At 40.4% G+C, this 27,875-nt stretch overlaps 1 protein-coding gene across 2 annotated transcripts in view; it reads left to right on the forward strand.

Moving 5' to 3' along the window:
* The first annotated feature begins 9,966 nt into the window (after positions 1-9,966).
* LOC137634097 (DNA-directed DNA/RNA polymerase mu-like) overlaps positions 9,967-27,875 on the forward strand; it is a 51,783-nt gene continuing 33,874 nt past the window's right edge. For both annotated transcript variants that reach the window (XM_068366322.1, XM_068366321.1), the window contains exons 1-3: positions 9,967-10,310; positions 12,172-12,291; positions 13,221-13,345. In XM_068366322.1, the coding sequence (XP_068222423.1) occupies positions 10,003-10,310; positions 12,172-12,291; positions 13,221-13,345 (553 nt within the window). In that variant the 5' untranslated portion in view covers positions 9,967-10,002. The remainder of the gene's footprint in view (positions 10,311-12,171; positions 12,292-13,220; positions 13,346-27,875) is intronic.

A 27,875-nucleotide genomic window follows, 5' to 3' on the forward strand; every position in this document is an offset into this window, starting at 1 on the left:
TATATATATACATAAAACTCACAGGAACACGTGATGATCCGATACAATAAAACACAAGGAAAATTTCAAGTACTATGTGAAGCCCAACCATCTTCTCTACGACATCATCTATCCATCTATCTGTTTAATTATCTCTCTCTCTCTATCTATCTATCTATATATCTAAGTTGCCTATTAGCATTCTAAGTATTTGAAATGATATCCCTTAAATTGTAACATTCCTCATTTCTTAATCTAATGTCTGATGTACTCTCTCAAGGTTAGTCTTCGAGCGCTTCCAATATAAAAATCCTAACGATTATTTCAATGTTTGTTTAAGGCGTAACTTTAAAATGAGAGAGAGAGAGAGAGAGAGAGAGAGAGAGAGAGAGAGAGAGAGAGAGAGAGAGAAAGATATTCATAAGTTCTCCGCTGAAAAGTAGACTATACAAAAAGGTGATTTCTCTTTTAGCCCTTTGTCCTAAAAAGAGATTTCAACGCCTGGTAGTGATCTAAATGCGCGTCATAAAGGAATTTCATGATGTCAAAATTCTCCTAAAATCTAACATAGATATTGAGTAACTGAAAATGTCACTTAAAAAAGTTAGAATTAAAATCTTTTATTCAGTGTGTGAATGCGCCTTTGCCCATATATATGAGATTTCTACTGTCAAATTCGTAAGTCGTTTGTCACTTTGATCAATTTCTAATGTACACTAGTGTCGGGGGACAATTCAATTTGAGTGAGAGAGAGAGAGAGAGAGAGAGAGAGAGAGAGAGAGAGAGAGAGAGAGAGAGAGAGAGAGAGAGAGAGAATACGATGATTTGACGAACTAAGAAAGTCTGCAGGTGTGGACTTGAATAGAAAGACCATAAACAGACGCAAGTAGAAGGACATGTCTGACTAGTAACGGCTGATGATGACCATATATATATATATATATATATATATATATATATATATATATATATATATATATATATATATATATATATATACATAATGACTCAGCAGATAGATCTATAGGCTCCCAAAATCCCCCCCCACCCTTAGCTCACAAGGATGGTAATGCTGCAGTAACCAAAAAAACTAATGAGTTTGAGCGGGACTCGAATCCCAATCTGGCGTTCACCAGTCAGGGATGTTACCACATTGGCCATCACAATCCTTAAAGAGGATAAAACGCCCGAATAATAAACAAACAAACCGAAGCAGGGACCAAAACGCATAATCCCCAGCCAACATGGATAGGGGTTGGGTGGAAGCCAAATTATAGCAAGAGGCGGGTGGAGGGTTGAAGGGGAAAAGGAAGAAAGTTGTTTTAGTGAAACTCGGTTTCTTTGTTGTTGCTGTCGGCTCCGTATATCGACTCCCCGAATGCCATAAAACCCCCCAAATTATTCAGGGCTCTTTATCTACTTTCGTACCTAGGTCACATACCGTGGCAGCTTTCTAAGGGGGGAGTGAACAAAGCAATCCAACCTATATCTATAATGAATCAGCATTGGCTTCAGATACAGATATGAGGCTCTCTCTCTCCTGTTTTATTTCTGGTTCTACAGCTAGTTATATAACCTGTACCTGTATTGTTGGAAAGTACAATAAGAACAGAGGAATATCATTAAATCTATTTCTATACCTAATCTTATGTTCATGAATTTAAGTAATAACAACGAAATATGGAACAAATAAAAAACAACAAGAAAATCGTATAAAATAAAAATAAAAAAGCTGGTTCTACATCTAGAGTTATAAAACCTGTACCTGTACTGTTATAAAGTATAAGACAAAGAAACATTATGAAATTGATTTCAATACACTTCAGAATTTGCCGTAAAAAAACGGTAAAAATCCTGGAATAAATGCTGCCTGGCATTTACCGTTTTACAAACGAATAATTGACGTAAAAGAGTGATATTACGGCCACCAACCCGTAAAAGTAGGGTAAAAATCACGGTATTCTGTATTTACTGAAAGACGGCTGAGAACAGTGTATTTTTGCGGAGATTTTAAATTTAAATTAGTTTTTTTTTTAACAATGTGCGTAATCTTATGTTTATACGTTTAAAAAATAAAAACGAAAAAAAAGCAAGAAAATCATGTAAAACAAAAGTAAAAAGCATCACATAAAAAGATCAGAGCATTGCCCTCTTAACGAACAGCAAAAAGAAAAAAAAAATTAGAAAAACTTGTCCCATGATACAGGACACGCCTTCCCGGCTTTCCTCTACCCACTTGTAGGTTGAACTTTTTTATCTGTGACGCTGAGTTCCCTTAACCCAGATGACCCAGATTCACATAGAGAAAGAAGGAGAGAGAGTAAAAAGAAGGAGAGAGAGTAAAACTTTCCTCACCATTTCACCTGCTATGATGTATTTGTGATCCTACAGCCAAATCATTGAACGTCTCCTCACTCAATTCTGCTTTATGATTTTGATAAGGTTCGTGTTATTTCAGTTCATTTCTATTTATAAAGATCTAAGATATCTACTTCAATCAATCAAACGACAGTGCCCGGGTATAGGGTCATTGACCCTGTTGATAATTTGATCTTTGTAGAACAATATATTCATGTCCAGTTGTATGTGTGTATATACACATGTATATTGACAGTATACATATGAAATAATGGTTTAGTATCAATTATGGAGGAGATTTTACTGTATCTCAAAATTGGAATAATAAATGAGAATACACTTAGTTTTTTATTTTCAAGTTTGTGTTTGTGTGTGTATATATATATATATATATATATATATATATATATATATATATATATATATATATATATATATATATATATATATATATATAACATTTATGTATGTATATATACATAAATGTATGCATATGTGTATATTCTTTTTATGGATGGATCTGGAAAAGTAAGATGAAGGTATTAGAAATTAATATGAGAGTGGCAATATAAAATTAAGCAAAATACTTTAGTCTTGCAAAACTTCCTCCACCGGAAGTTGGTTGTTAAGCCTTGAATTTCCCGATTAAATACATTTTAATAAACATTCAAATGTCATTTTTGGATTTAATAAAAAGATAGTCATATTCTATCTGTGCTTCAATACTGGTTTCCCTCAGGTTTTCAATATCAGCTGTCTTATGTTAGAGTTTTCTTGCTTGAGGGTACGCTTGGGCACACTATTCTATCTTATTTCTCTTCCTCTTGTTTTGTTCAAGTTTTTATAGTTTATATAGGAAATGTTTATTTTGATGTTGTTACTTTTCTTAAAATATTTTATTTTCCCTTGTTTCCTTTCCTCACTGCGCTATTTTCCTTGTTGGAGCCCCTTGGCTTATAGCATCTTGCTTTTCCAACTAGGGTTGTAACTTAGCAAGTAATAATAATAATAATAATAATAATAATAATAATAATAATAATAATAATAATAATAACAGATTTCACCCAAATCTACCTTTGAAAGTTTATACCTGGCCCAGTAGCTTTTTTATTTTTTTTTCAATCTTAAAATTCAATCTTAAAATCAATCTTAAAATAAGCAAATATTCGCATTTTCCTTTCTTAAATGATCCAAGAATCTGACACAAATTCGCGCTAATTAATGCGGACGACCTAAACCACCAGTTCTCTTCTCTGCCTGGCAAATCCCTTGGTTCACCATATTGGCGCAGGATCAAAATGGTTTCATCTTTGTACCCTGATTTAATTAGTTCTTCAAAAATGAGGCCAAGCATGGAATGCGTATTGTCTTCTTGTTATAATAATATATTCGGGTGACCTTAAATCGTGAACAAGATACTAAATTATTTTAAAGCCGCTCATGGGAGGTAGAGGTTATGGACAGCTTAATGTCTTAAGAGGCTAACCCTACTGTATATATATCTATACATACATACCTATATGTGTATATATATATATATATATATATATATATATATATATATATACATATATATATATATATACATATATATATATATATATATATATATATATATATATATATATATATATATATATTAAATATCAAAATACTAGTGTACGCAATCCGTTAAAGATGACAACAAATTATTTAGATAAATATGCAAAAAATGCGTATACGCACCCAACTCTCACCATACCCTAGGGATGGGAAGAGTTGGCGTAACAGAATATACATACATACATATATATATATATATATATATATATATATATATATATATATATATATATATATACATATATATATATATATATATATATATATATATATACATATATGCATATATATACACATATATATATATATATATATATATATATATATATATATATATATATTTTATATATGTATATATATACATATATATATGTATATATGTATGTATATATATATATATATATATATATATATATATATATATATATATATATATATATATATATATTTATATATATATATATATTTATTTATATATATATATATATATATATATATATATATATATATATATATATATATATATATATATGTATGTATGTATGTGTGTGTGTGTGTGTGTGTGTATAAAGCTCTTTATTATATAGGGAGATGTCCATATCGCTTACCTAATAAAAAAAATTCTTGAAACGAGTCTTTTTACCTGTATTAGATTCTCTTAAATATTTGGTCGAACGAGTTACCTACATTAATCTAGTAATAAAACAGTCTCTAGATCTGGGGAATAAGGTACACAGTCAGGGGTGAATGGCCGGAAACAAGGAATTCTTTACAAAGGAGGACAGAGGGCAAAGGTGACTTTGACAAATCCTTTGTTACATCTTTGGACTCAAGAGTTTAAACTTGAGCATGCTGCTGCTTTTTACATTAGATTACCCTAAAACTTTTCAAATTTCCTTAAATTTGAAGCTATTAAAACCGAAATTACCTTAAAAATATCAATAGCTTTAAAAAATTACTTTGAAGTCATGCAAATTACCCCAAAATAAGATAATTATCATCAAAGTTTAAACCCAGCGGAGGTAATGATGACCCATCATTACCTCCGCCGACGAAGTTAGAGGGAGGTTAAGTTTTACTCCCTGTTTGTGTGTTTGTTTGTTTGTGAACAGCTTCCTGGCCACAATTTTCATCGTAGAGTAATGAAACTTGCAGGGATCAACTGTTATGCAAAAAGCTGGAAATGAATAAATTTTGGCAAGTCAGAGTCAAAGGTCAAGGTCATGGTCTAGTAAATTGTCCAATTCACGTAATAAGCCATAAGTTTGGACATAGTTGCCACAAACTTCAAACTTGGTTCATATCTGAGTGTATGGAAATCCACGCCAATTAATACATGTTAAGGTCAAAGGTGAAGGTCAAGGCTGAGAAAAAGGTCGAGAAATAAGCTGTCACAGCGGAGGTCTGCGCTCAATTGAGTGGCCCTCTAGTTATTACTATAATTTCATCCTTATTACAAGTTAAGCTACAACCTTGTTGTGACAGTCTAATGCTACAAGCATGAAAGGTTTAAAGTCCACTCATGAATGGCAGAGGCAAGGGGCAGTGACATTACCTTACAGACTGATCATATATACATATCAGCGCCCAAACCCTCTCTCCACCCATGCTAGGACCAAGGAGGGCCAGGAAATGGCTGTTGATGACCTATAGGCTCCCCCAAACACCCCACCCTTAGCCCACAAGGATGAGCTTACACACACTACAAGAAACTATCGAGCTTAAGCAAGACTCGAACCCCAGTCCGGCAGGTCACGAAGCAAGGACATTTCCAATAGACCACAATAAGGAAAACAACCTAGTGCATTTAACCTATTTTCCTTAACATCATCATCATCATCTACTCCTACGCCTATTAACGCAAAGGGCCTCGGTTACATTTCGCCAGTCGTCTGTATATTGAGCTTTTAAAATCAATACTTCGCCATTCACCATCTCCTATTTCATGCTTCATAGTCCTCTTTAATATAGCAAAATCTATTTCTATCTATCATATAACACTGAAGTCTTCTTGAGTTCATCAGGATCCTTGACCAGATTATATATTCAGACGCAACAAGAGAACGAAGACCCGTGATGAGGCGGTCCGGTATGAACCAGACTGGTCCAGGAATGATTCTTTTTAATCAAAATGAGAGAAAAGTCTCTCTGTTGTGTGCCCTCAGTTCGCTATTTATATGATCTTTACTAATGTGGACGTGCGTATGTGCGGTTATCCATTTGTAGATGTGCATGAGAGAGAGAGAGAGAGAGAGAGAGAGAGAGAGAGAGAGAGAGAGAGAGAGAGAGAGAGAGAGATATTTGAATTAATGTGACCGTGTGTATTTACGTTTATCCATTTGCAGGTGTGCATGAGAGAGAGAGAGAGAGAGAGAGAGAGAGAGAGAGAGAGAGAGAGAGAGAGAGAGAGAGAGAGAGAGAGAGAGAGAAACTACCTCGCTCTAATAAAAGGGAACAAAATAAAGGTCACGTGGAATAATACGTAGATGTCTGATTAATGAGATCGTCTTCAAACAATAAGCATGAGTCAAAATTTCGAATGCATTGAAATCATAATAATTCCAATGTTCAAAAAGAGGATGACTATTAAGGTTTAACAACATTGAAGATTAATTTTAATATTATAATTAGACTTTTTAAAAGGTAATTTATATGCATTAGAAATATAAATATGTGCTATTTACACATATAGGCCTACTATACGGTATATGTGTGTATTAACATACGCACACATACATGCACATATTGCCGTATATATATATATATATATATATATATATATATATATATATATATATATATATATATATATATATATATATATATATATATATATATGTGTGTGTGTGTGTGTGTGTGTGTGTGTGTGTGTGAGTGCGCGTGTGTATACGTTCGGGTATACATATGTGCCAAGGGAAATTTATACAAAACTTTTCTTTCGCTTTTTCTAAGAATCCGTCCATAAATTTCCTCATCGAGATTATTCGGTTATCTTTACATCTTGCTGAGCATGACTGGTGCCAGGAGGAGGGTGTTAGTCGTCTCAATTCTTATAGCTGAAGCAAATACAGAGAACAAATTCGTTCAGGAGATTTCCAGAAAGCTACGTACAGTGCATATTGTTCTAACGGAAACGAGGACAGAGAAAGCTTTGTTCATGCACAGTTATGTAATATTGTTCGATTGAATTATTACTGGACACCGTTTATTGCTTTTTATTTAGATTATTAAAAAATTCATTTGTAAAACACGTTCAAACGAAATTATATAAAGATGTATTGTATATAACAATGAACTGTTTGAGGTCCATTCTTATGTAATGCAAAACCTATTCTTACTTTTCTTCGTTAAATCATATTGCCGTTCCCCTCTTTGTTTTTATAATGTTACGGAAACAGAAAGCAAATATTGGGTATAATAGGTAAAGTAATCAAAATCACACAATGAGTGACAATGGGTCTACTTGGAGTAGCCACAACCGTTAGTCTTCGAGGTGAGCGAAAAGTAAAGAAACTAGTGTCTACCGCGGAGAGGTCGTTCGTTACTGACTGGTACAAATGAAAAAAAAAATCATACAAATATCTGAGACTTTATATAAAATGTTTGGGTAATTAAAGCATCTGTTTAAAGTGACTGGACAATACTCTATCAACTTTCAAATTCCTTAAGAAATGTTATTTAGAGAGAAAATCTACTCTTAAAAGTACAGTAACCCTTAAGGGGAGTTTGCACGGTTAACGGTTCGTCGAACCGGGTTGTCGAACCTGCTTGTCAAACGGTTCGAAGGGTAGCGTATCAAGCTAAAAAGTGGGCGTTGCATAGACCTTTGAAGAATGTCTACATTGCACCGCGTATCCATAGAAAGTGAAATAACGGTGTTGCACAACTAATTTTCAAGAAGTTTAATACTTTCCTATTCCGGAATTATAATACCGTGGATTTTAACAATTAGGTTTAATGTGTAGCCTACAAAGAACAAATTTTATAAGTCCTACAGGACACAGGGCTTTTCCATATGAGACAGGACGAGGAAAACAGCCCTTAAACTCTTAAAAATAAGTAAATAGCCGATTATTATTGTTGTTATTGTTAAAGCAAAGTCGGATAAAGTTTCACCGAGGACAGTATAGCTAAATATTTCCAAATTTATCATTTCACAAAGGCTATGTTTCTATAAATCGTACAAATTACGAGGCAGGGAACGAACAAATGGTAGATTTATATTACAGAAACTTTATTCAATTGCCTTGTAATATTTAATTAAATCGACCTTTTAATTATCCGAACAAACTCTCGACGAGGCATGAGATGAACAAATACTAGATTTATACTACAGGAACTTTATCAAACTGCCTGGTAATATTCAATCAAATCTACCTTGTAATTATTCTAACAAACTCTCATAAGTAAATTACGCATTTGTGCTCTCAATTTGAAGATTTTATGAGGATTAGACTGACTTCATCGAATTAAACCCATGAAAGATTAATTATACATTAAGAGCTTTGGACGTTCATTTTTCTTAAGCCTTCTAACTGAAAAAGTTAAAAGACTGCGTTGAGTGGTGATTTATTGTACAAATAAGACCTTTACTTGAGATAGAACCAATATTCACTTGAGGTAAAATTGATAAAAGAACATATATTTTTGATCAATGGTGATACTGGGAGAGGGGTACATTACATTTCTGAATCAACCAAGTGGATTTCTTCAAACTTGGCCTAGGAATAAAACAGAACGAATTAATTACGTCAATAATCTATAACCATCAAACAGCTAAGTAATGATTAGAATAGCTGGTCTATCAAACACGGGAAAATTAAATTACATCATGACTTACCTTGGATATCTTCGGAGAACACCAAGCTCCTCAAAATCTGCTAAAGGTAGGCGAATTATATGAAAGCCCCCTTTAAGGTGAAATGAGTCTTTCAGAACTGAGCTTCATACAAAATTAAACAGCTGTATCATGGGAGAGTAGAGAACACTGCACTTTACGACATCACTATAAGTATATTGCGAAAAAAAACTGCAAATTATACGTTAATCCAGAATTAATCGACTCGCTCGTTGGGGAGATTTGTATGTACTGCAAAAGCAATTAACACTCGGCATAAGGATTATTTGTAAAGCAAATCAGCATTATTAGCATATCAATTAATACTTGAAGTTTGCGCTAGTTTATCAAGGATATGCCGTTACAGTAAAATCGAAGACTTGGGACCAGATGGAAATTTGACATTATAGAACTCTTTCAGGAGTCAATAACTTCGACCACATACAGTGAACAGTGGTTTAAAGGTCCTTTTTGTAGTTATTCTACTATATCAGAGTATTTTACCCTTGTTTTTACGTTCTTAACTGTGCAAGTTACTATACTACACTACAGTTTGGGAACTCATTCTGAACCATTTCACGTGTTTTTTTTTCTTTTAGCGATATTTCTCTTATTTGGGGTTACTTGTCATTAAATTTCTACTGCATATTCAGAATTATCAACAAAATCATATTCTACAATTTATTTTGCTTTTATGATTAAATTTCAATTAATTCTAACCTTTTCCACACATAACGAAAAACTTATCACTTAAAGTTCAAGAACTTTGTTGTGATGTAAACAACTAGATTCATGTCTTCTGTATTAACCACATGCTAAAATAAACAAAAGTTACTATAATAAGTTTTATTGTGATATACAGATATCCAGTTTTAACTAAAAAATTATGTAATTAAATAAATATAAATATAAATTTATAATTTCTATGATATAATATCAATGATCAATCATATTTCAATACAAAAGACTTGAAAGGCCAGTTTGGCCTTTTTTTAGGCCAAAAAATTTCAAATTTTTCCTTTTTAAGAAATTAGTTAGCCTTTAGTAATATCATAAAAAAGGTGGGCTTTAAATACTATATTTTTGGCCTTTTTCTAATAATGGACTGGCCTTTTAAAGCTGTGGTTGATTATAAGTTGGCCTTTTCTCATTTAGAAAATCTGGCAACCCTGTACACAACTTGGCCGCGATATTGTAAACAAATCCATGTTGCAGAACACAGAAAAATGTCTCAATTTGCTAAGAAACTGAAGACAGAAGGCAATGTGTCATTCGAAAATCAAGATGAGAATAAGGAAGAAAATATACCAAGAAAATTACCGTGTAAAGAAGACAGACAACCATATAGGAATAAAGAAATCGATTTTGCAAGAGCCAACTCTGGTGCAACATGTTGCAAGGACTCCAGTAACTCTAGTTTTATCAGTGCTGCTATATTTATAGTTCCGGAGGGAATTCAAAGTAAACGCTATGAACTGATCACAGGTTTCGCCTTCAGAAATGGTTTTGACTGTCAAGAAGTCTTTAGTGATAGGTAATTTTTGTTGACAGAAATTGAGTTACCGTAACCCAACGTATATCGACCTACCCCTATAGGTGAAATATTTACCCGAGCACCGTTACCAGTAATCTATTACTGATGTAAGTTTCTCATTCCCTGTAACATTGTCCTCATATTTCGAGGACATTTAGCTATGGGTTAAATTAAAGTTACGGTTGGAACAACCTTTTAAACAGAAAAAAATAGGTGTTTGTGTGTTAAATAATGTGCTTTCACTGAATTTGACCTTCATTTCAACAGCAGATAAACCGAAAACCTCTTAGACCGTCTAAGAATGGGGATATTTTTTAGAAATCTAATGGGTTTTGCTCCTCTGTGCGCTGGCTTCGCTCGCGGAAAAAGAAAAACATTAAGCTCCTATGTACTGGCATGCAGTACATTGCTGAGTTGCGTACACTAACCACATTAATTATTATTTCTTAGATAATTAAGTGTTTGTAGTGAAAATAAGTGCCATTTTCGAAGAAAACGGACGCTTTTATATAGGAAACACCTGTCTTTTAGCTAAAAGCTTTTTCCATCCGTAACTATCAGAAAACCTAGCCACCACTTTAATTAACTCAGGACACCATGTTCCTACTCAATGAACTTCAGCTATCTCTTGCTGGTGCATGGGTGAATGTATATCCTAGTTAGTCCAGTAGCCTTAAACCTGAATGGCTACAGTAGTGTTAGATCTATTTTGAACAAATGGCAACATTGTACATTTTAGGATATTCAGCCAAAAGTGATGATCCATTTTGCAAATACATATTGATCTCCTGAAGCTATGAAGGCAAGGCTATATAGGATGTTTAACTTTACCCTTGTACTGGTCTAAAATAGCTATGAATGATGTGTCAGGGCACAATGCCTTTGGTCAGTTTAAGTAATTGATATGGTTGGAGGCATTTAGTAATGACAGCATTGTAGGTTGGGTTAGGGTGAACTTGAGGTTTTGACGTTTACTAAGGCAGGTGATTTGGTAAAGATTTATTGGTTAGGATCATGCATTAATGCTTCCTAGGAGTGTTTTTTTTTAATTTTACAACCTAGTAATTCTTATATTGGTCTTTTGTTTATATTAGTTATTACTTAACCCTTTTACCCCCAAAGGATGTACTTGTACGTTTCACAAAAGCCACCCCTTTACCCCCATGGACGTACCGGTATGTCCTTGCAAAAAAATGCTATAAAAATATTTTTTTTAATATTTTTGATAATTTTTTGAGAAAATTCAGGCATTTTCCAAGAGAATGAGACCAACCTGACCTCTCTATGATAAAAATTAAGGCTGTTAGAGCAATTTAAAGAAATATACTGCAAAATGTGCTGGGAAAAAAATAACCCCTTGGGGGTTAAGGGTTGGAAATTTCCAAATAGCCTAGGGGTAAAAGGGTTAATTTGAATTTTATGACATTTCTGTATTCAAAAGGTTCATTCTGCATTACATGTGTATTTGAGTTTACCACTTTAAACTATCCTGGTTCTCTGTATATCCTGCATTGAATAACATGCACTTTGACAGTTTTGCTGTCTCTCTCCCACCTACCCGTGGAGAAGTAGAATGTGTTAGCTGAGTAACTGTAACCTAAAACTATAAATATTTTAGAAATATTCTTATGAATCTTGCAGGAACTAAGGATGGCTGCAGAAAGCTGCCAGTCACATTGAAAGATGTTAGAGCAAACATTTCCTAAACACCACTGATATTACTCTCTCTCTCTCTCTCTCTCTCTCTCTCTCTCTCTCTCTCTCTCTCTCTCTCCTCTCTCTCTCTCTCTCTCTCTCTCTCTCTCTCTCTCTCTCTCTCTCTCTCTCTCTCATATGCTGAAGAAATTAATTTTAATTACAGAGTAAGCCATATTGTTACTGAACTGAAGGATATAAATCAGTTGGTAAGGTTGTACCCTGCACTTTCGAAATCCATTGATTTGAAAATTTTATCCATCCAATGGCTTCATACATGTGTAAGGTAAGGCCAGTTTCTATGAATTAACCTTGATTATTGAGTAAAATCTTTTTTAAGACAATTGAAAGCTTGTACACTTTTTAGTTATTGACAAAATATGGATTGTCTTCTATTTTCAATAGATATGTTATATGTTAAATAGAACTCTTTTTTTATATGTTATTACATGACTGTTGATTACTTATTAGTTTTGTAAACTTATATGACATACTTTTCAAATATCCTAATGCTCAAAGAATAACTTTCAAAAGATGAATCAGCTTTCAAGTGAATGCTTTTTACCTATCCTACAGTTAATTGTACAGTATGCATACAGTACACACTTAAAGCACTCAGAAACTTGATTTTATTATTGTTCAAGATACAAATTTATGTCCAGATGAGAAAGAGAACTTATGAAGAATGGTACAGTAAATTATTGTGAAATTCTGCACTTTGCTTTCCTGACCCATTCAAGATTTATGATAGGCTTTTGATTTTAGAAGAGCATAATTCTTTCGTAAGAGAAAAGATTACTTTACTGTTGTATGTGCTGTTCTTAAAGAAAATCAAGGTAAATTTATTCTCGCTCCATTAGATGTTGCTATAGTTGTGGATATACTTCTATACTTCTATTTGCATCGTATTAATTTTGAATGTTGCTGTTGAATTATACTTGCTTGTTTGAGGGTTGTAGAGCTAATTTTGTGTGCTCTTAAGACTTTTGAGATTTACCACTAAATATTAAGATCTAAAACTCATTTTTTAAGAACTTGAATGTTAGGTCCTTTAACTATTATTGAATAAGAACATTTATTTAGCTCTAAAGTTTTGCAAAAATGTTCTTGAGATTTTGATGAATTATCATTAAAAGTTAATTATAGTGAAATTGCTTGTTTGCAGTGATTGGTTTGATAAAAGCTTTTGAAGGATTTTGTTGATATTTCTGACAGGGAGAAAGCTTTGGTTTCCGAAGAAAATTTTCTGGTACCTGGATATGAACAGTGGTTGGCTTCGATAAAAATCAAGGTACTGCAAACAGCGTCTCATACATTTGCTGTGGAAAGGAATACTAATGGTAAGTTTTCCTTTACATTGGAATGAAATTCTTATTATTTTCTTGTGTTTAAGAAAATTTTTATTATGGTTAAGGGATCAAGATGGTCAAGGCTTTCCAGGTGTCTTGTCAATTGCTACTGATGAGAGTTCCTTCTTTGGTTTTACATTTCAAAGATTCCACGCGCTATTTGCTTGGTAGCTATAAATTGTTTTGCCCTCAAGACTGCTGTTATTGGACTGGAAAAATATTGACATCCACCAAATGCAGCTCTCTCATATTATGAGCAAAATTAGTTTGTAAAATATATCTGTTCCGTAACCGAAATACAAACCACGCTATTTACATAGGGTTTACTTTCGGCGTAGCTGAAATTGACGAGCCATTAGATTTTAACGAGGGTTTACTACCCCCGCGCTAGTTAGCAGGGGTAGGGGGGAGGGGTAGCTTGCTACCCCTCCCCCCCTCACACACCGGTGAAATGTCTCACTTCACTTTTGGCTCGGACGATGTACGGTCATGCCTGTCTTCGTCCTTGCATGGCAGCCATTATTTGTTTTGTCTTTACTTAATCACTTACTTTTCTTATACTCAATATACAGTGATACCTCGGTAGTCGAACGACTCTATACTCGAACAATTCGGAGTTCGACCAAAATTTTCGAGAAATTTTTGCTGCGGTGCTCGACCAAAAATTCGGTACTCGACCAGCCGAACACGTGACGACCGCATGGGCTTTGTGATGATCGCGCCATCTCGGCCACTCTCGCTTGTTCGGGAAGCATCAGTTCTCTCGAGAGCGTCACTCAGACAACGCGCGATCAGCATTCGTTGTGATTTAGTGATTTTCAGTGCTTTTAATTGCTTTTTTAGCTTTCATAATGAGTCCCAAGAAAGTAATGAGTGTTAAGGGGAAGGAGAAGAGGAAAACAGTGCGAACAACGATCGAGTTGAAGAAGGAAATTATAGCGAAATATGAGAATGGTGTACGAGTGTCCGATTTAGCGGTAGAATACGGAATGGCGAAGTCGACCATTTCTACGTTTTTAAAGCATAAAGAAATGATTAAGAAGGCGAATGTTGCAACGGGAGTTACGGCGGTAACTAAGCAAAGGCCACAAGTGATTGAGGAGATGGAAAAGTTGCTTTTAATATTTATTAAAGAAAAACAGTTGGCCGGGGAAAGTGTTAGTGAAGCGTTCATTTGTGAAAAAGCGTTGCATATCTATGAAGAATTAGTGAAGAAAAGTCCGAGTACCAGTGAAAGTGATTCATTTACATTTAAAGCGAGCAGGGGTTGGTTTGAAAAGTTTCGTAATAGAACAGGTATTCATCGTGTTACTAGGCATGGGGAGGCAGCTAGTTCGGATCAAATTGCAGCCGATAAATACGTGGGGGAATTCGATCGGTACATAAATGAACAAAATTTGATCGCACAACAAGTCTTTAATTGTGATGAGACTGGGTTATTTTGGAAGAAAATGCCAGCCAATACGTACATTACCAAGGACGAGACGAAGATGCCAGGTCACAAGCCAATGAAAGATAGGCTAACATTGTTGCTGTGTGCAAATGCAAGTGGCGATTGCAAGATCAAACCCTTGTTAGTGTACCACTCGGACAACCCCCGGGTGTTCAAACGAAATAATATTTGTAAAAGTGCACTACCAGTTATGTGGCGCTCGAACACTAAATCTTGGGTCACAAGACAATTCTTTACTGAGTGGATAAACGAAGTGTTTGCCCCCCAGGTTAAGGCTTACCTCATTGAAAAGAGCTTGCCAATGAAATGTCTTCTGGTTATGGACAATGCTCCTGCACATCCTCCAGGTCTCGAGGATGACTTGAAAGAAGAATACAGCTTTATCAAAATCAAATTCTTGCCCCCCAATACTACTCCCATACTCCAGCCCATGGACCAACAGGTCATTTCAAACTTCAAAAAACTCTATACCAAGGCCCTTTTCAGAAAGTGTTTTGAAGTGACCAGTGACACGAAGTTGACCCTAAAGGAATTCTGGAAGGAACACTTCAGCATCCTCAACTCTGTTAACATGATTGACCAAGCTTGGCGAGGTGTGACCTATAGGACATTGAACTCTGCCTGGCGTAAGCTGTGGCCATCATGTGTCACAGAGAGGGAGTTTGAAGGTTTCCAACCAGAGGCGGGTCCAAGCACTGCTACCCCTGTAATTTCTGATGACACTGATGTCGTTGAGGAAATTGTTGTCATGGGCAGGAGTTTGGGGCTTGAGGTCGACAAGGATGATATTGATGAGCTTGTAGAAAGCCATTCTACCGAGTTGACTGTGGAGGAATTGTTGCACCTGCAACAACAACAGCAGCAGGATCTGATTGTGGAGCAGGAATCTTCAGAAGAGGATGAGGTAAGGGAGGATGTTCCAAGTTCTCTCATCAATGAAATTTGTTCCAAGTGGGCAGATGTGCAGGCTTTTGCTGAAAAATACCACCCAGAAATTGCAGTAGCAAACCGGGCAGTGCATATGTTTAATGATAGTGTCATGTATCATTTTCGAAGAATACTGCAGAGGAGGAAGAAACAATTAACAATAGACCAGTTTTTCACAAAAGAAAAGAAAGCTGCTACATCAAAGCCTGTTTCTCCTCCAAAGAAGAGACAAAGAAGAGAAGAAACCCCTGAAATAGATCTGCCCACCCTTTCATTGGAGAGAGAAACAACTCCTGAAGGAGAACTACCCCGCCACATCATGGAAGGGGACTCTCCTTCCAAGCAGTAACCTCCCCCTTCCATCCTCTCCACATCCATCCCTGTATGCCATCGAACCGCTGCTCAAAGGTATGTTCACTACAGTACAGAAAATGGTTTAAAATTGTTTTATTTTAGTACAGTAAATGGTTTAAAATTGTTTTATAGGATTTTCTGACCAATTTCATACACATTTAGATAATTATTGTTGTTTAGGTACACGTTTTATTAATATTTTGGGCCTGTTCGAGTGCTTGGGAACGGAATAGAATATATACCATTATTTCTTATGGGGAAAAAAAATTCGGTACTCGAACAAATCGGAGGTCGAACACGGATCTCGAACGGATTATGGTCGAGTACCGAGGTATCACTGTATATGTAAACATATTTTCGTGTTTATGTATGTATTTGAGTATAGAAATCAGTAAGTTTCCTTTTCAGAGTTCGTGTTTGTGTGTTTTGTGTACGATATTTCCGTGGAGCCCTCGGCAGTTAGGCCACCACGGTGTAATTTCATGAGTCGCGATCGAGTTTGACTATGGTCTCTCTCTCTCTTGGGGTCGTTCACCCTTTACTACGTTTTACTTTTACTACGTCTGGGTGGGGTTGCTACGCCGTACATTTTCTCTCAATTAGTTTATGAATCTAATTGTATTTGTTGACTTTTCAGCTTTTGTAGAACAATTCCTTTCGGGGTTTTCGTTCTTTATTTAGTGAACATTCATATTTAAATTACATGATTACTGTACATAATTATAATTGTTATAATTCTGTGTTTGTTACAACTCCCCTTCCGTTAGTGTAAGTGGTTTTGAGTGTACGTGCCCGTTGTGTTCTTTTCCCTTGGGATTCCTCTTCGGAGTCTTCCCGGGGGAATGAATGTTAACTAATGATTTTTTTTTTTCTTTTTTTTACCGTTAACGATCTAGTTTCGTTTCTGTGATGTGACAACGAAGCGAGCTGTCTTGTTGGAGCCTGGGGAATCTGCTGTTGCTGCCTCCCCTATAGGTCTTCGTCAGGGGCGTGTCTCCTTCTCCTGGAAGTGCTCTCGTGACGACTGACAGCTCTCCAGTTCATTTTAGAACACTCAGGAGGCTCGCCTCCTTGGGTGGGTAACTTTCCTTCCGAGGGAAGTTTTCCCGTCCAGGCTTGAGTTTTTTTTTTTTCCTTCGGGGGGAACTCCTCTGGCCTTTTTTTTTTTCGTGCGACTATGCTCTTGGTGCTGAGCGGTTGTAACTGCAGTTACCCTCAAGGGGCTGAGCAACTGCAGGAGCCCCTCTTCGGAGGGTTGCTCTTTTTAGGTCACTGGCTGACCCGTCTCTTCTATGAAGTGTTCCTCTTTCGTTCGCGAGGGAGGACACTCATAGAGACTCCTCTTCGGAGGACTCTTTTGCTATTGTTGCTGAAGGCTCAGTTCCCTTCGGGAGGCTTCCGAGCCCCTACGGTCTCTCCTGCGAGTGCTTCTCCCCCGGGGGGGAGTTCACCACAGAGACTCCTCTTCGGAGGACTCCGTCTGCTGTTGTTGCTGAAGGCTCAATCCCCTTCGGCGGGCAGCTGAGCCCTATGGTCTCTCCCGCGAGTGCTTCTCCCCCGAGGGGGAGTGCACCACAGACACACCTCTTCGGAGGCCTCCGTCTGCTGTTGTTGCTGAAGCCTCTGTCTCTTTCGGGGGGCAGTTGAGCCTACGGTCTCTCCTGCGAGTGCTTCTCCCCTGGGGGGGGGGAGTTCACCACAGAGACTCCTCTTCGGAGGACTCCTCCTGCTGTTGTTGCTGAGGGCTCAGTTTCCCTTTGGGGACAGCTGATGCCTACGGTCTCTTCTGCAAGTGACTCTTCCCCTCGGGGGAGGTCACGTTCAGACACTCCTCTTCAGAGGTCGGAGGTTGTTGCACCTGTCCGAGGTCGTCTTCATCTTTGTTCGACGTTCTCCGCAGAGGACCCTCCTCGACGAGTACCGACCGTTACTGCTTCTCCTGCTAGACCTTCTAGTCTTCACCTCCGTTCCTGGACGCAGATGCGCAGTGGGCACCAACACACCCCGTTTACAACGGGCATCGGTACCTTCGGGTCTAAGGGGCTTATTCCACAGTGTGTGTAAGTCCCTTAAGTGCCAGGTTTTTTCCTGCGCACCTACGATCTCCTGCGCGCCCGCGCACAGTAGCGCTCGCCTGCTGTGGACCACGATCTCCGGTAGCTGAGTCTCGCCGTAGATCTTCTTCCTGCTCGCCAGCTCTCACTTGTACTTCTGTTCTTCTGTGCGCCAGCTCTCTTCAGTTCTCCAGCTCACATCTGCGCGCCCTTTCCTACTACGCGCCAATGGGCGCCAACGGTTTTCTTGAACGCCCAGAATCGCCTGCGTGACAGCTCGCATCAGCGCTCTCCTTCCTGATGCACCTGCGCGGCTTCTGATTGGTGCGATGCGCGCTAACGTTCGCCCTCTCGCCCACGATCTATCAGACCTGGGCGCAGGTGAGAAGTTTACCTGACGCCTTCTCGCCGTCAACCTTCTCTAGTCTCTTACGCGTCAGCGATCTCCTACGCGCCCGCGCGATTCTTCGCCTGCGCGCTAGTGTTTCTAACGTGCCAACGCGCCATCGCTTGCCAACACGCCTTCACTCGCCTACGGGCCATCGCCCATCAACGCGCCATCGCCCGCCTACGCGCCATCGGTCTCCCGGCCGCCTGCGCTTGCCCTCGCGACCGCACGCCCACGCGTACCCATGATCGTCCGCGCGCGAACCAACAGTGTTCCATCGCGCGAACCAACAGTGTTCCATCGCGCGAACCAACAGTGTTCCATCGCGCGAGCGCCAGTGATATTCCTGCCAGTAAGCCATTGCTCGCCAACGCGCCGTCGCTCGCCTACGCGTCATCGCTCGCCTGCGCACTATCGGATTCTGATCGCCAGCTCTCGCCCTTCCAACCACGCTCGCCCACCTTCTGCGCTCCCTCACACACTTTAGTCTGCGCGCCCACGCGCCTGCGTGCCCGCGCACGGGCGCTTCCACGTTCGCCCACGCGCGAACCATTGATTTACCATCGCGCGAGCGCCAGGGTAATTGTGACTGCGATTCCCGTCGGGGTTTCGCAACACGGGCAACCTGGCGAGTCTTCTGGAGCGCGTATTTCCAGAACACGGTCTTCACCCCATAAACGCTGAGCATGGCACGTTCAAGAACAGGAAGAATCTTCAGGGAGGTCTGTGCAACATTCTTCTTTCCAGAACCTGGGTTAGCCCTTCCTCCTCGCCATTCCCTGGAAGGGTCTTGCCAGGGAGTTTTTTCTTTCGAGATTTCTCCGTCGGGCAGGGGGTGACTGGTTTAGCCCTTCCTCTTCACCATTTCGTGGAAGGGGCTTACCAGGCCTTTCCCTCCCCGGTTGCGACCCGAGGTTTTGTACAAGGAAGCTCCAGGAAGATCATGGGTACTTTCCTTCTCTAGGGCTCAAGCACCTTTGCTTTCCGTCGCCAAGTTTCGAACTTGCGGGCAAACTCGATGTTGGAGCATCTAGATGCAGTGACCGAGGGCTTCCTCTTGGGAGTCCCATCCGTGGATGTCGTCAAGCTCAGACACTCTTCCATCCTTGGGAAGAGCTTGTTTGAGCCCAAGGACAGAGAAATGGACAGCTTTTGTGCGGAGGAAGTCGAATTCCGTTTTCACTCCTCCAAGGCGCTTACTTCCAGATCCTGCAAGCCTTTGACGCCTATCCATTCAGCCTCGTCAGCCTAGATTATTGGAACCGGCTACGGCAGCCAAGACAAGGTGTACAATAGCAGTCTCCTCCTGTCAGGGACAGGTAGGACGGGAGGTTCTCCCGGGGAGGCATACAGTGAGCCCTCGCTACTTCGTGGTTCGACCATCGCGGATTCACCACTTCACGGTTTTTTTTCATAATCCATGTATATATATACATACCGCAGATTTTCTGGAAATTTCGAAAATACCGCGATATCTGAAGACCCCAAATACGACATTTCGTTACCTGTAATTCCATTAATACTGTAATTAGTAATATCTGCTCTTACTGATTGTTCATTGCATTACATATGACATATAATGCAGCACAGAAAGAAATAAAACACGAAAAGAGAATGTGATCATACGATAATTCAGTACTGTATACAGTACGTAGTAAAATTAAATCGAACAGGAAACGCAAATCAGATACAATCATATCATATTAGAATGGTGTAAGGCTGCTGATGGCTATTACTGTACTACAAATGTAATGGATGTGCTTCTTTTCCATGAATCTTTTGTATGTATACGTACGTAGTACTGCATCCAATAATATTCTTTGTTGCAAAAATCACATCTCGAATAAGCGTACGAGAGAGAGAGAGAGAGAGAGAGAGAGAGAGAGAGAGAGAGAGAGAGAGAGAGAGAGAGAGAGAGAGAGAGAGAGAGAGAGAGAGAGAGATCCTACAATAAAAACAAGCGTAAAATAGCGTACGTAAAGCTGTATTTTTATTATTGTTATTATTATTATTATTATTGTTGTTGTTATTAAAATTATTATTGTTATTATTATTATTATTATAATTATTAATATTATTATTATTATCATTATTATTATTATTATCATTATTTATTATTATTATTATTATTATTATTATTACTGTACAGTATACGTAAGGTATCTTGTACTTTGAATTGGTAACCTATGTAGCATATAAGATGGGTTGTGATTGGTTCAAGCGCTGATAGATGATGAATCAGAACCCAAGTTTTGTTATCTAGCCTGTGATTGGTTCTTTGCCCGCATCTCCAACCCGCAGCATCTACGTATTCGTGGTCACTTTCTCTCCCGCTGTATTGCTGTGTAGACGTCGTTAAGTTATTGTGAACTTTAATCTTTGCTGTGCGTGACTGTTTTAAGTTGAACTTTTTGTTGAACTTTCTGTTAAACCCTACAGTACAATGCCTCCCAAGCGTTCTGCTTCTACAAAGGCTGGTAGTGAGCCTAAACGCCACCGAAGGATGATGGAGATTGCTGAGAAGGTGACACTTCTCGATATGTTAAAAGACGGTAGAAGTTACGCGTCCGCAGCCCGCCATTTTGGAATCAACGAATCCACCGTTCGCTATATCAAGATGGACGAGGCGAACATTAGAAAGACGGCTACCATCACCTTTAGCAGATCAGCGAAGCGAGTCGTTACCACGCGTAATAAAACGATCGTAGGCATGGAAGGTGCTTTAGCAGTGTGGATTGCCGACTGCTGGAAGAAGAACATAGCCTTGGATACGAACACCATCCGAACCAAGGCTTTGAGCTTGTATGAGAATTCTGCGGCAAAGGAACCTCAAGACGACGATGGCGACCATGCTGAAGAAGATGATGATGTAGATGAAGCTCAACTAGAGACATCCACTGATTCCCAGCATCAGAAACAACGTTTTTCCGCCAGCAAAGGATGGTTCGTGAAGTTTCAGAAACGCTTCGCCCTAAAAAGCATTTCCCTACATGGCGAGGCTGCTTCCGCTGACACTGCCGCTGCTGAAACTTACGTGAACCAGACGTTCAAGAATATTATTGCCAAAGGTGGATACAAGCCGGAACAAGTGTTTAATATGGATGAGACCGGCTTGTTTTGGAAGAGAATGCCGTCGCGAACTTTCCTGTTCAAAGAAGAAGCCAAAGCCTCTGGCTTTAAAGCATTCAAGGATCGCGTTACCCTCGTGATGTGTGGCAATGCTGCTGGATTTTTGCTAAAGCCGGGGCTTATTTACAAGTCGAAAAATCCTCGCGCTTTGAAAAATAAGAATAAGAATCTCCTTCCCGTGTACTGGATGTATAATCCAAAAGCATGGATTACGAAGATGCTGACCTCCAACTGGTTCCACCAGTGTTTCATCCCGCAAGTCAGCAAATATCTCGTAGAGAAGGGCTTGCCATTCAAGATCCTTCTCCTTATGGATAACGCTGGTGGACACGCAACTGATCTGTCTCATGAGGGCATTCAGGTTGAGTTCCTGCCACCCAACACCCCGTTATTAATTCAACAGATTGACCAGGGGGTTATCAGGGCGTTCAAGGCCCTCTCCATGAAGAATACCTTGGCGCACCTCGTTGCGTGTGTGGATGCTGCCATAGATGATGAGGATGAAGATTTTAACTTGAAGGCGTACTGGCGGCAGTGCACCATAGCCACGTGCCTGTAGAACATTCAGAAGGCACTGCAAGAAATGAAACCTGCAACCGTGAATGCGAGCTGGAAGAAGTTGTGGCCCCATATTGTTTACGACGACGAGGGATTTACTCCGTCTGAAATCCAACACTCTGCAATATGCAAAACTGTGCAGTTGGCTGCGATAATTGGAGGTGACGGGTTTGGAGACATGACGACTGAAGACGTCGACGAGTTGTTGGACTGCCATTCCCAGCCGCTAACTGACGCAGACCTAGAAGACCTGACGAAATCGGCCAGTGAAGAAGAGAGTGAAACACAGGAAGAGACCCAAGAAAATGTCGAAGAAATGGGCTTAACATTAGAACGGCTTGCCAAGGCCTGCAGCCATGCGAAGGAGTTGAAAGAAATGTTGCAAGAGTGGGACGAGGATATGGTTCGGTCTATGCAATTCTGCAACAAGATCGATGAAGACATTACTCCCTACAGGATGCTCTTAGAGCGAAAAAAGAAGCAGCGGCAGCAACTTCCGATCACAATGTTCTTCCAGCCTCGCAAAAAAGAGCCAGTTCCTCCTGCCAGTACGCCTTCGGAAGAAATTGAAGAAGTTTCCCAGGAAGAAGTTGAAGAGGTGTCCCAGGAAAAGACACCTCCGTCTGAAGAGACGTAAAATACTATCATTGGCTGCACAGTAGAAGACATCATCAGCTTCATCATCATCATTTCTACTGTGCAGCAAATTCATTGCCATCATCATTCAAGTTTTTCTTGAACTTCTTTTGTGGTGAGTACAGTAACAATCTTTATTTTTTACTTTAATATTCTAACATTTTAATATTTGTGCCTGTTTTAGTTTAGTACTGTATGCATTAAGTTAAAGGGAAGGTTTTAAAAGTCTGAAGAGTATACATGTTGTAACCTATCATATTTTTTTTGTTTAGAATTTACATTTACGTACGTAAAACAATCTCTCTCTCTCTCTCTCTCTCTCTCTCTCTCTCTCTCTCTCTCTCTCGTAAATTGGTTTCCTGCTTTTCTACGTACAGTATGTACTGTATGATTTTATATAGATACAGTAAATAATATTTGTAATAACATATTTTCTTAAAGCTTTTACTGTAAATATCATTATTTATCACTTTCATCATGCGCGTTAAATGTCGTCTTTGTTTACTGAGCGTGGTTGTTTACTGAGCGTACTTTATGACGCCGTCATTTCAGGCGGCGTCATAAAGAAAGGGATTTTGACGAAGGAAAAATCTATTTCTGGGGAGAGACCTGTGGCGCCCGGCGGCGTCATAAAGAAAAACATTTCATTTGGAAGTCCTAAGAAAAATTAAGTAAAACATTGGTAATAACAAAATCAACATACTGTATAATCAATATAATCGATGCAAAAACTAATCTATACACAGATGTGTACACTAAATGCGTTTGTTTCTTCATTATGATCAGAGAAACGTAAACAAAACATTGGTTGCCATTTTTTATCGTGCTTTTTGGCGTGTTTAGGAAACGCATGATATAAAATTGCCTTTAATATTTGTGCCTGTTTTAGTTTAGGGTACTGTAGTACATGCATTAAGTGTTCTGTACATTAAAGGGTAGTTTGTTAATAGTACTACGTACAAGGGAAGGTTTTAAAAGTCTGAATATACATGTTAAATAAATAGGTAAATAGGGTGTCATTACTTCGCGGATTTTCACCTATCGCGGTCGGGTTAGGAACCTATCTACCGCGATAAGCGAGGGTTCACTGTAATCCTAGAGGAAGCGGCTGAGTTCACAAACTCTAGGATTGGCAACCCCCCTTGCAGGTCTCACGCTGGGGGGATGCCTAAGGTTACTCATCCGGATAACAGCTTCCCGATGCCGCCTCCTGCATGATCTCCGTGATCAGCCAAGGATATCGCGCCTTGCTCTTAACATCTCTCCTTCACTGTCAGCGAATCCAGTGTCGCTGATCCTCTGTGCCATGGGGTCGGCAAGAGGTTTTCCCGTTGGGCAGAGGGAGCCATGCTTTAGGAGAAGGTCCTCCATAGGGTCGTCGACGGCTTCCCCCCGGCTTCTTCAGTCGATCCTTTCTTGTAGGAAAGCATCTGAGACAGGAGTTCCGTCGTCGACCTCTCAGCTCTGATCAAGTTTGTCGAACAAACTTCGTCCACCGTGGAACAACAGAGTCGATCAGACTGGTAATGAGACTGCAAGACTCCTTATGCCCAGGATCGGAAGGACGGGTACTTCCGGGTTCCATTCCACCCATCTTTCAGGAAGCACTTGGAATTCAAACTAGACTACAGATGTTCCTGCTTCAGATGCGGTGTGGCGATCCTGCCGCAGCATCGCAGGTTTTTCACCAGAGAACTCTCCTTGCCTTCTTCATGGCCGCTCAGGAGCAGGCTTCCGCCTCCTTTGCTTTTTGGAGGTCTGGCCAACTCCGGTAGTCTCGAGGTCGAACCTTCTTCAATTCCGGGACAAGCTTCCGGGACTTTACCAAGAGTGAGGGATCATGGTAATTCGCTAGGAGCCTTCTCTACTTCTGCCTCAACATCTGGAATATCTAGCCATGATATTGACTCCTTCTCCGAGCCTTCCCTTCAGTTGACTGGGGCAAGGCTGAGGAGAGTCGCAGAACCTTTTCTCAGTCAAGGAGAGCTTTCAGCCCTATTTTGGAACGTTTCCTGGGTCTCCTTTCCTCATTGACCCGTCTAAGTCCCGAACGGTCGCCTCAGGATAAGTTCCCTGTTAGGCGGCCCAAGTTCCGGTGGAATCAAAGCAACGATTAACCGGACTTTCTGGCCCCTATGGGACCAGCGGAACAATTAGACCTGCAATTTGGGTTGACCTATGGAACCTCTTGCATGGGAGTGGATCTTCTCGTCCTTTCCCTGCATTTGATGCTGTACTCGGACTCGTCAAAGAAAGGGGGGGGGGGGGGGGCATGTTCCGGTTCAGGTCTATAGTCAGGACCTGAAGGGTACCTCCTCATCATTCAGGTAGGATTAGGGGCCGTAGTCTGGCCCTTCTACAGGTCCTACAGATCCTGCCGAGTCGCTCCGTGCGCGACAACTCCATGGTACTGGCGTATTCCAACTAGCAGGGAGGTACATTTTCATACTTTCACATCTTGCAGTAGAGATACTGAGATGATCCGAAGTCCACTCAATACCACTATCGGCTCGCTCATTCCGGGCAGAGGAATGTTCTCTCCGACAATCTGAGCAGAGCCTCACAGATAGAGAGTACTTGGGGGTCTTTGGCCTCTAGTGACCAGCAAGTCCTGGCCTGGGGGACCTGATCACGACAGCCTGAAACTTAAAGCTGCCGCTGTACTTCCCCCCAGTCTCAGACTCCAAGACTCTTTGGCAAAATGCTTTCCGGTGACGGTGGGACAGCATCGACGCCTACGTCTTCCCACCATTGTTGTCTGTTGAGAAGGGGTCTCAACGAGACCAGGTTGTCTGTCAACCTTTCGATGGCCCTGAGAGCTCCGCTGCGACTATATGAAGAACGGTTTCTGGACCTTTTGCATCTCCTGACGGAACTCTCGGGAGAGCTTCTTCCACGACACAGGCCACGCAAACAACCACACTACAACATCTTTCACAAGCCGTAGCATCGCTTCGGCTTCATGCCTGGAGACACTAGGCCGCCTCCTCACGAAGAGACAACCCGAAACAGTCGCGGAGCGAAGGTCGCGTCAAATGCGATAGTCATCCGCAGGGATCTACCAGGCGAAGTGGAGAGTCTTCTGTGGTTGGTGTCGTGGGAGAGGTACCTCTTCCTTTGAGGCCTCTCCTCCAGCAATAACGGAGTTATTGCTTATCGGCGGGAGGAAACTCCTTTCCGCTCTCGGCAGTGAAGCCTGTTGCTCAGCCTTTCCCTGGCCTTCAGGCTGAAAGGAATAGACTTTTTCCTTCCCGCTGGATCTTTCTTCGACTCGTGCGAAGCTACGAACGTACCTGCCCCCAGTCGGAGTGAGACCTCCTCCATGGTTCGGACTCTTGAGTCCCTTAAGAGATCTTCCTACGAACCATTACGTCAGGCCTCTGATTGTCGTCCGTCTTGGAAGATGGTGCTCCAGCTCGCTCTGGCCTCGGCTAGTGTGTAAGCAATCTTCATGGTCTCGTACGATTCTTCCCTTTCAAGAGGAGAGGGGGAGGTAACATTCAGGTTCGCTCCTGAGTTGTTTTCTAGACTCAGAATCTTGGAGTCCCGGACCTTCGGTTCGACTCCTTCAAGATTTAGAGTCTCCGTTCTGTATCAGACGACTCAGACCTTCTCCTTCTTGCCAGTAAAGGAACCGACGGGTTATCTTTGAGAACAGCTGCAGTTTGTCCTTACGTGCAAGCCCGGTTTGGGAGCACAGGAAGGATGTAGGGGAGAGTCACCAGTATGGCTTTTTAGCTCGGACTCAAGGGCATTCATCTCGACCTGAATCCAGACCCTCCCCCGTCACGTCGCCCTACATCACGATGTTGGATACATCGCAACGTCCCTCGCCTTCGAGTAATACTACTCTGTGACGCAGGTGCTACAAGCTGGAGTCTGGGAGCGTCTAGTGACCTTTGCAGCCCACTTCCTGCAGGACGTGACCCACAGGGGTATCGATACGTTTTTATCGCTCTGTGGTGGCTACACAACAGCTGGTCTAACCTCAGGCTCCTTTTTGGATAGGTAGCAGAAGGTTGAGGGCATTGTTACCAGGTTTTAGACTGCATGAACGGAAGAAGTATGTCTGGCCCTTACTTCTTTCTTCATCATCCCCTCTACTGGGGAAGCAGCATCCTGGTCTCTGCATAGCTGACCTCAAACCTCTGCAGGTAAACCATGCTTCCTTGTGTTCCAAGTATTGAGACAATACTGTCGCGTCCCCCATACCCTGACGAGGTGGTATTGGGAACGTCCTAACCCAGAGTTCCTTCTAGAACTCTAGGTCAACGGCCTAGGACGGGTCACACTTTCTTCCTTCACACACAAGCTTATGTAGGCCACACGTTTCCTTGCGGAGCAAGGAACTTGTGAGGTGCAGGGACTTCTTTTCTCGAGTGCGACTCACTCGGATTCTGAGTCCCCGGGTAAGCCAAAGCCAGTATGACTAGGGACTTTCCACCCTTCCTAAAGGGTAAGTCACCCTATGTAAATAGCGTGGTTTGTATTTCGGTTACGGAACAAATGACAAATTCGGAGATAATTTGTATTTTTCCTAACCATACAAACCTTAGCTATTTACACATATTTGCCCGCCAGCCCTGTCCCCCAAGTCAAGTCCCACCTCTAAGTGAAGTGAGACATTTCACCGGTGTGTGGGGGGGGAGGGGTAGCTTGCCCTACCCTTGCTAACTAGCGCGGGGGTAGTAAACCCTCGTTAAAATCTAATGGCTCGTCAATTTCAGCTACGCCGAAAGTAAACCCTATGTAAATAGCTAAGGTTTGTATGGTTAGGAAAAATACAAATTATCTCCGAATTTGTCATGCTTGCATCTAGTGATTTGGGTTAGCTTGGATCCTTTACAGAGAACCACATCAGGTCAGAAGTAATGTGGTGGCATGAGTCCTTGGAAATAATGTCACCTGTGTGCTTTGATGGATAGCAATTTAGATCTAATGAAGAGTAGCAACTTGGACAGATTTACTGATGCCAGAGATACTAGTTAATCATCAGTAGTTGATGACCGGGTATTTGAATTG

This window comes from Palaemon carinicauda, chromosome 44 (genome assembly GCF_036898095.1).
Source record: "Palaemon carinicauda isolate YSFRI2023 chromosome 44, ASM3689809v2, whole genome shotgun sequence".
Classification (NCBI taxonomy): Eukaryota; Metazoa; Arthropoda; class Malacostraca; order Decapoda; family Palaemonidae; genus Palaemon; species Palaemon carinicauda.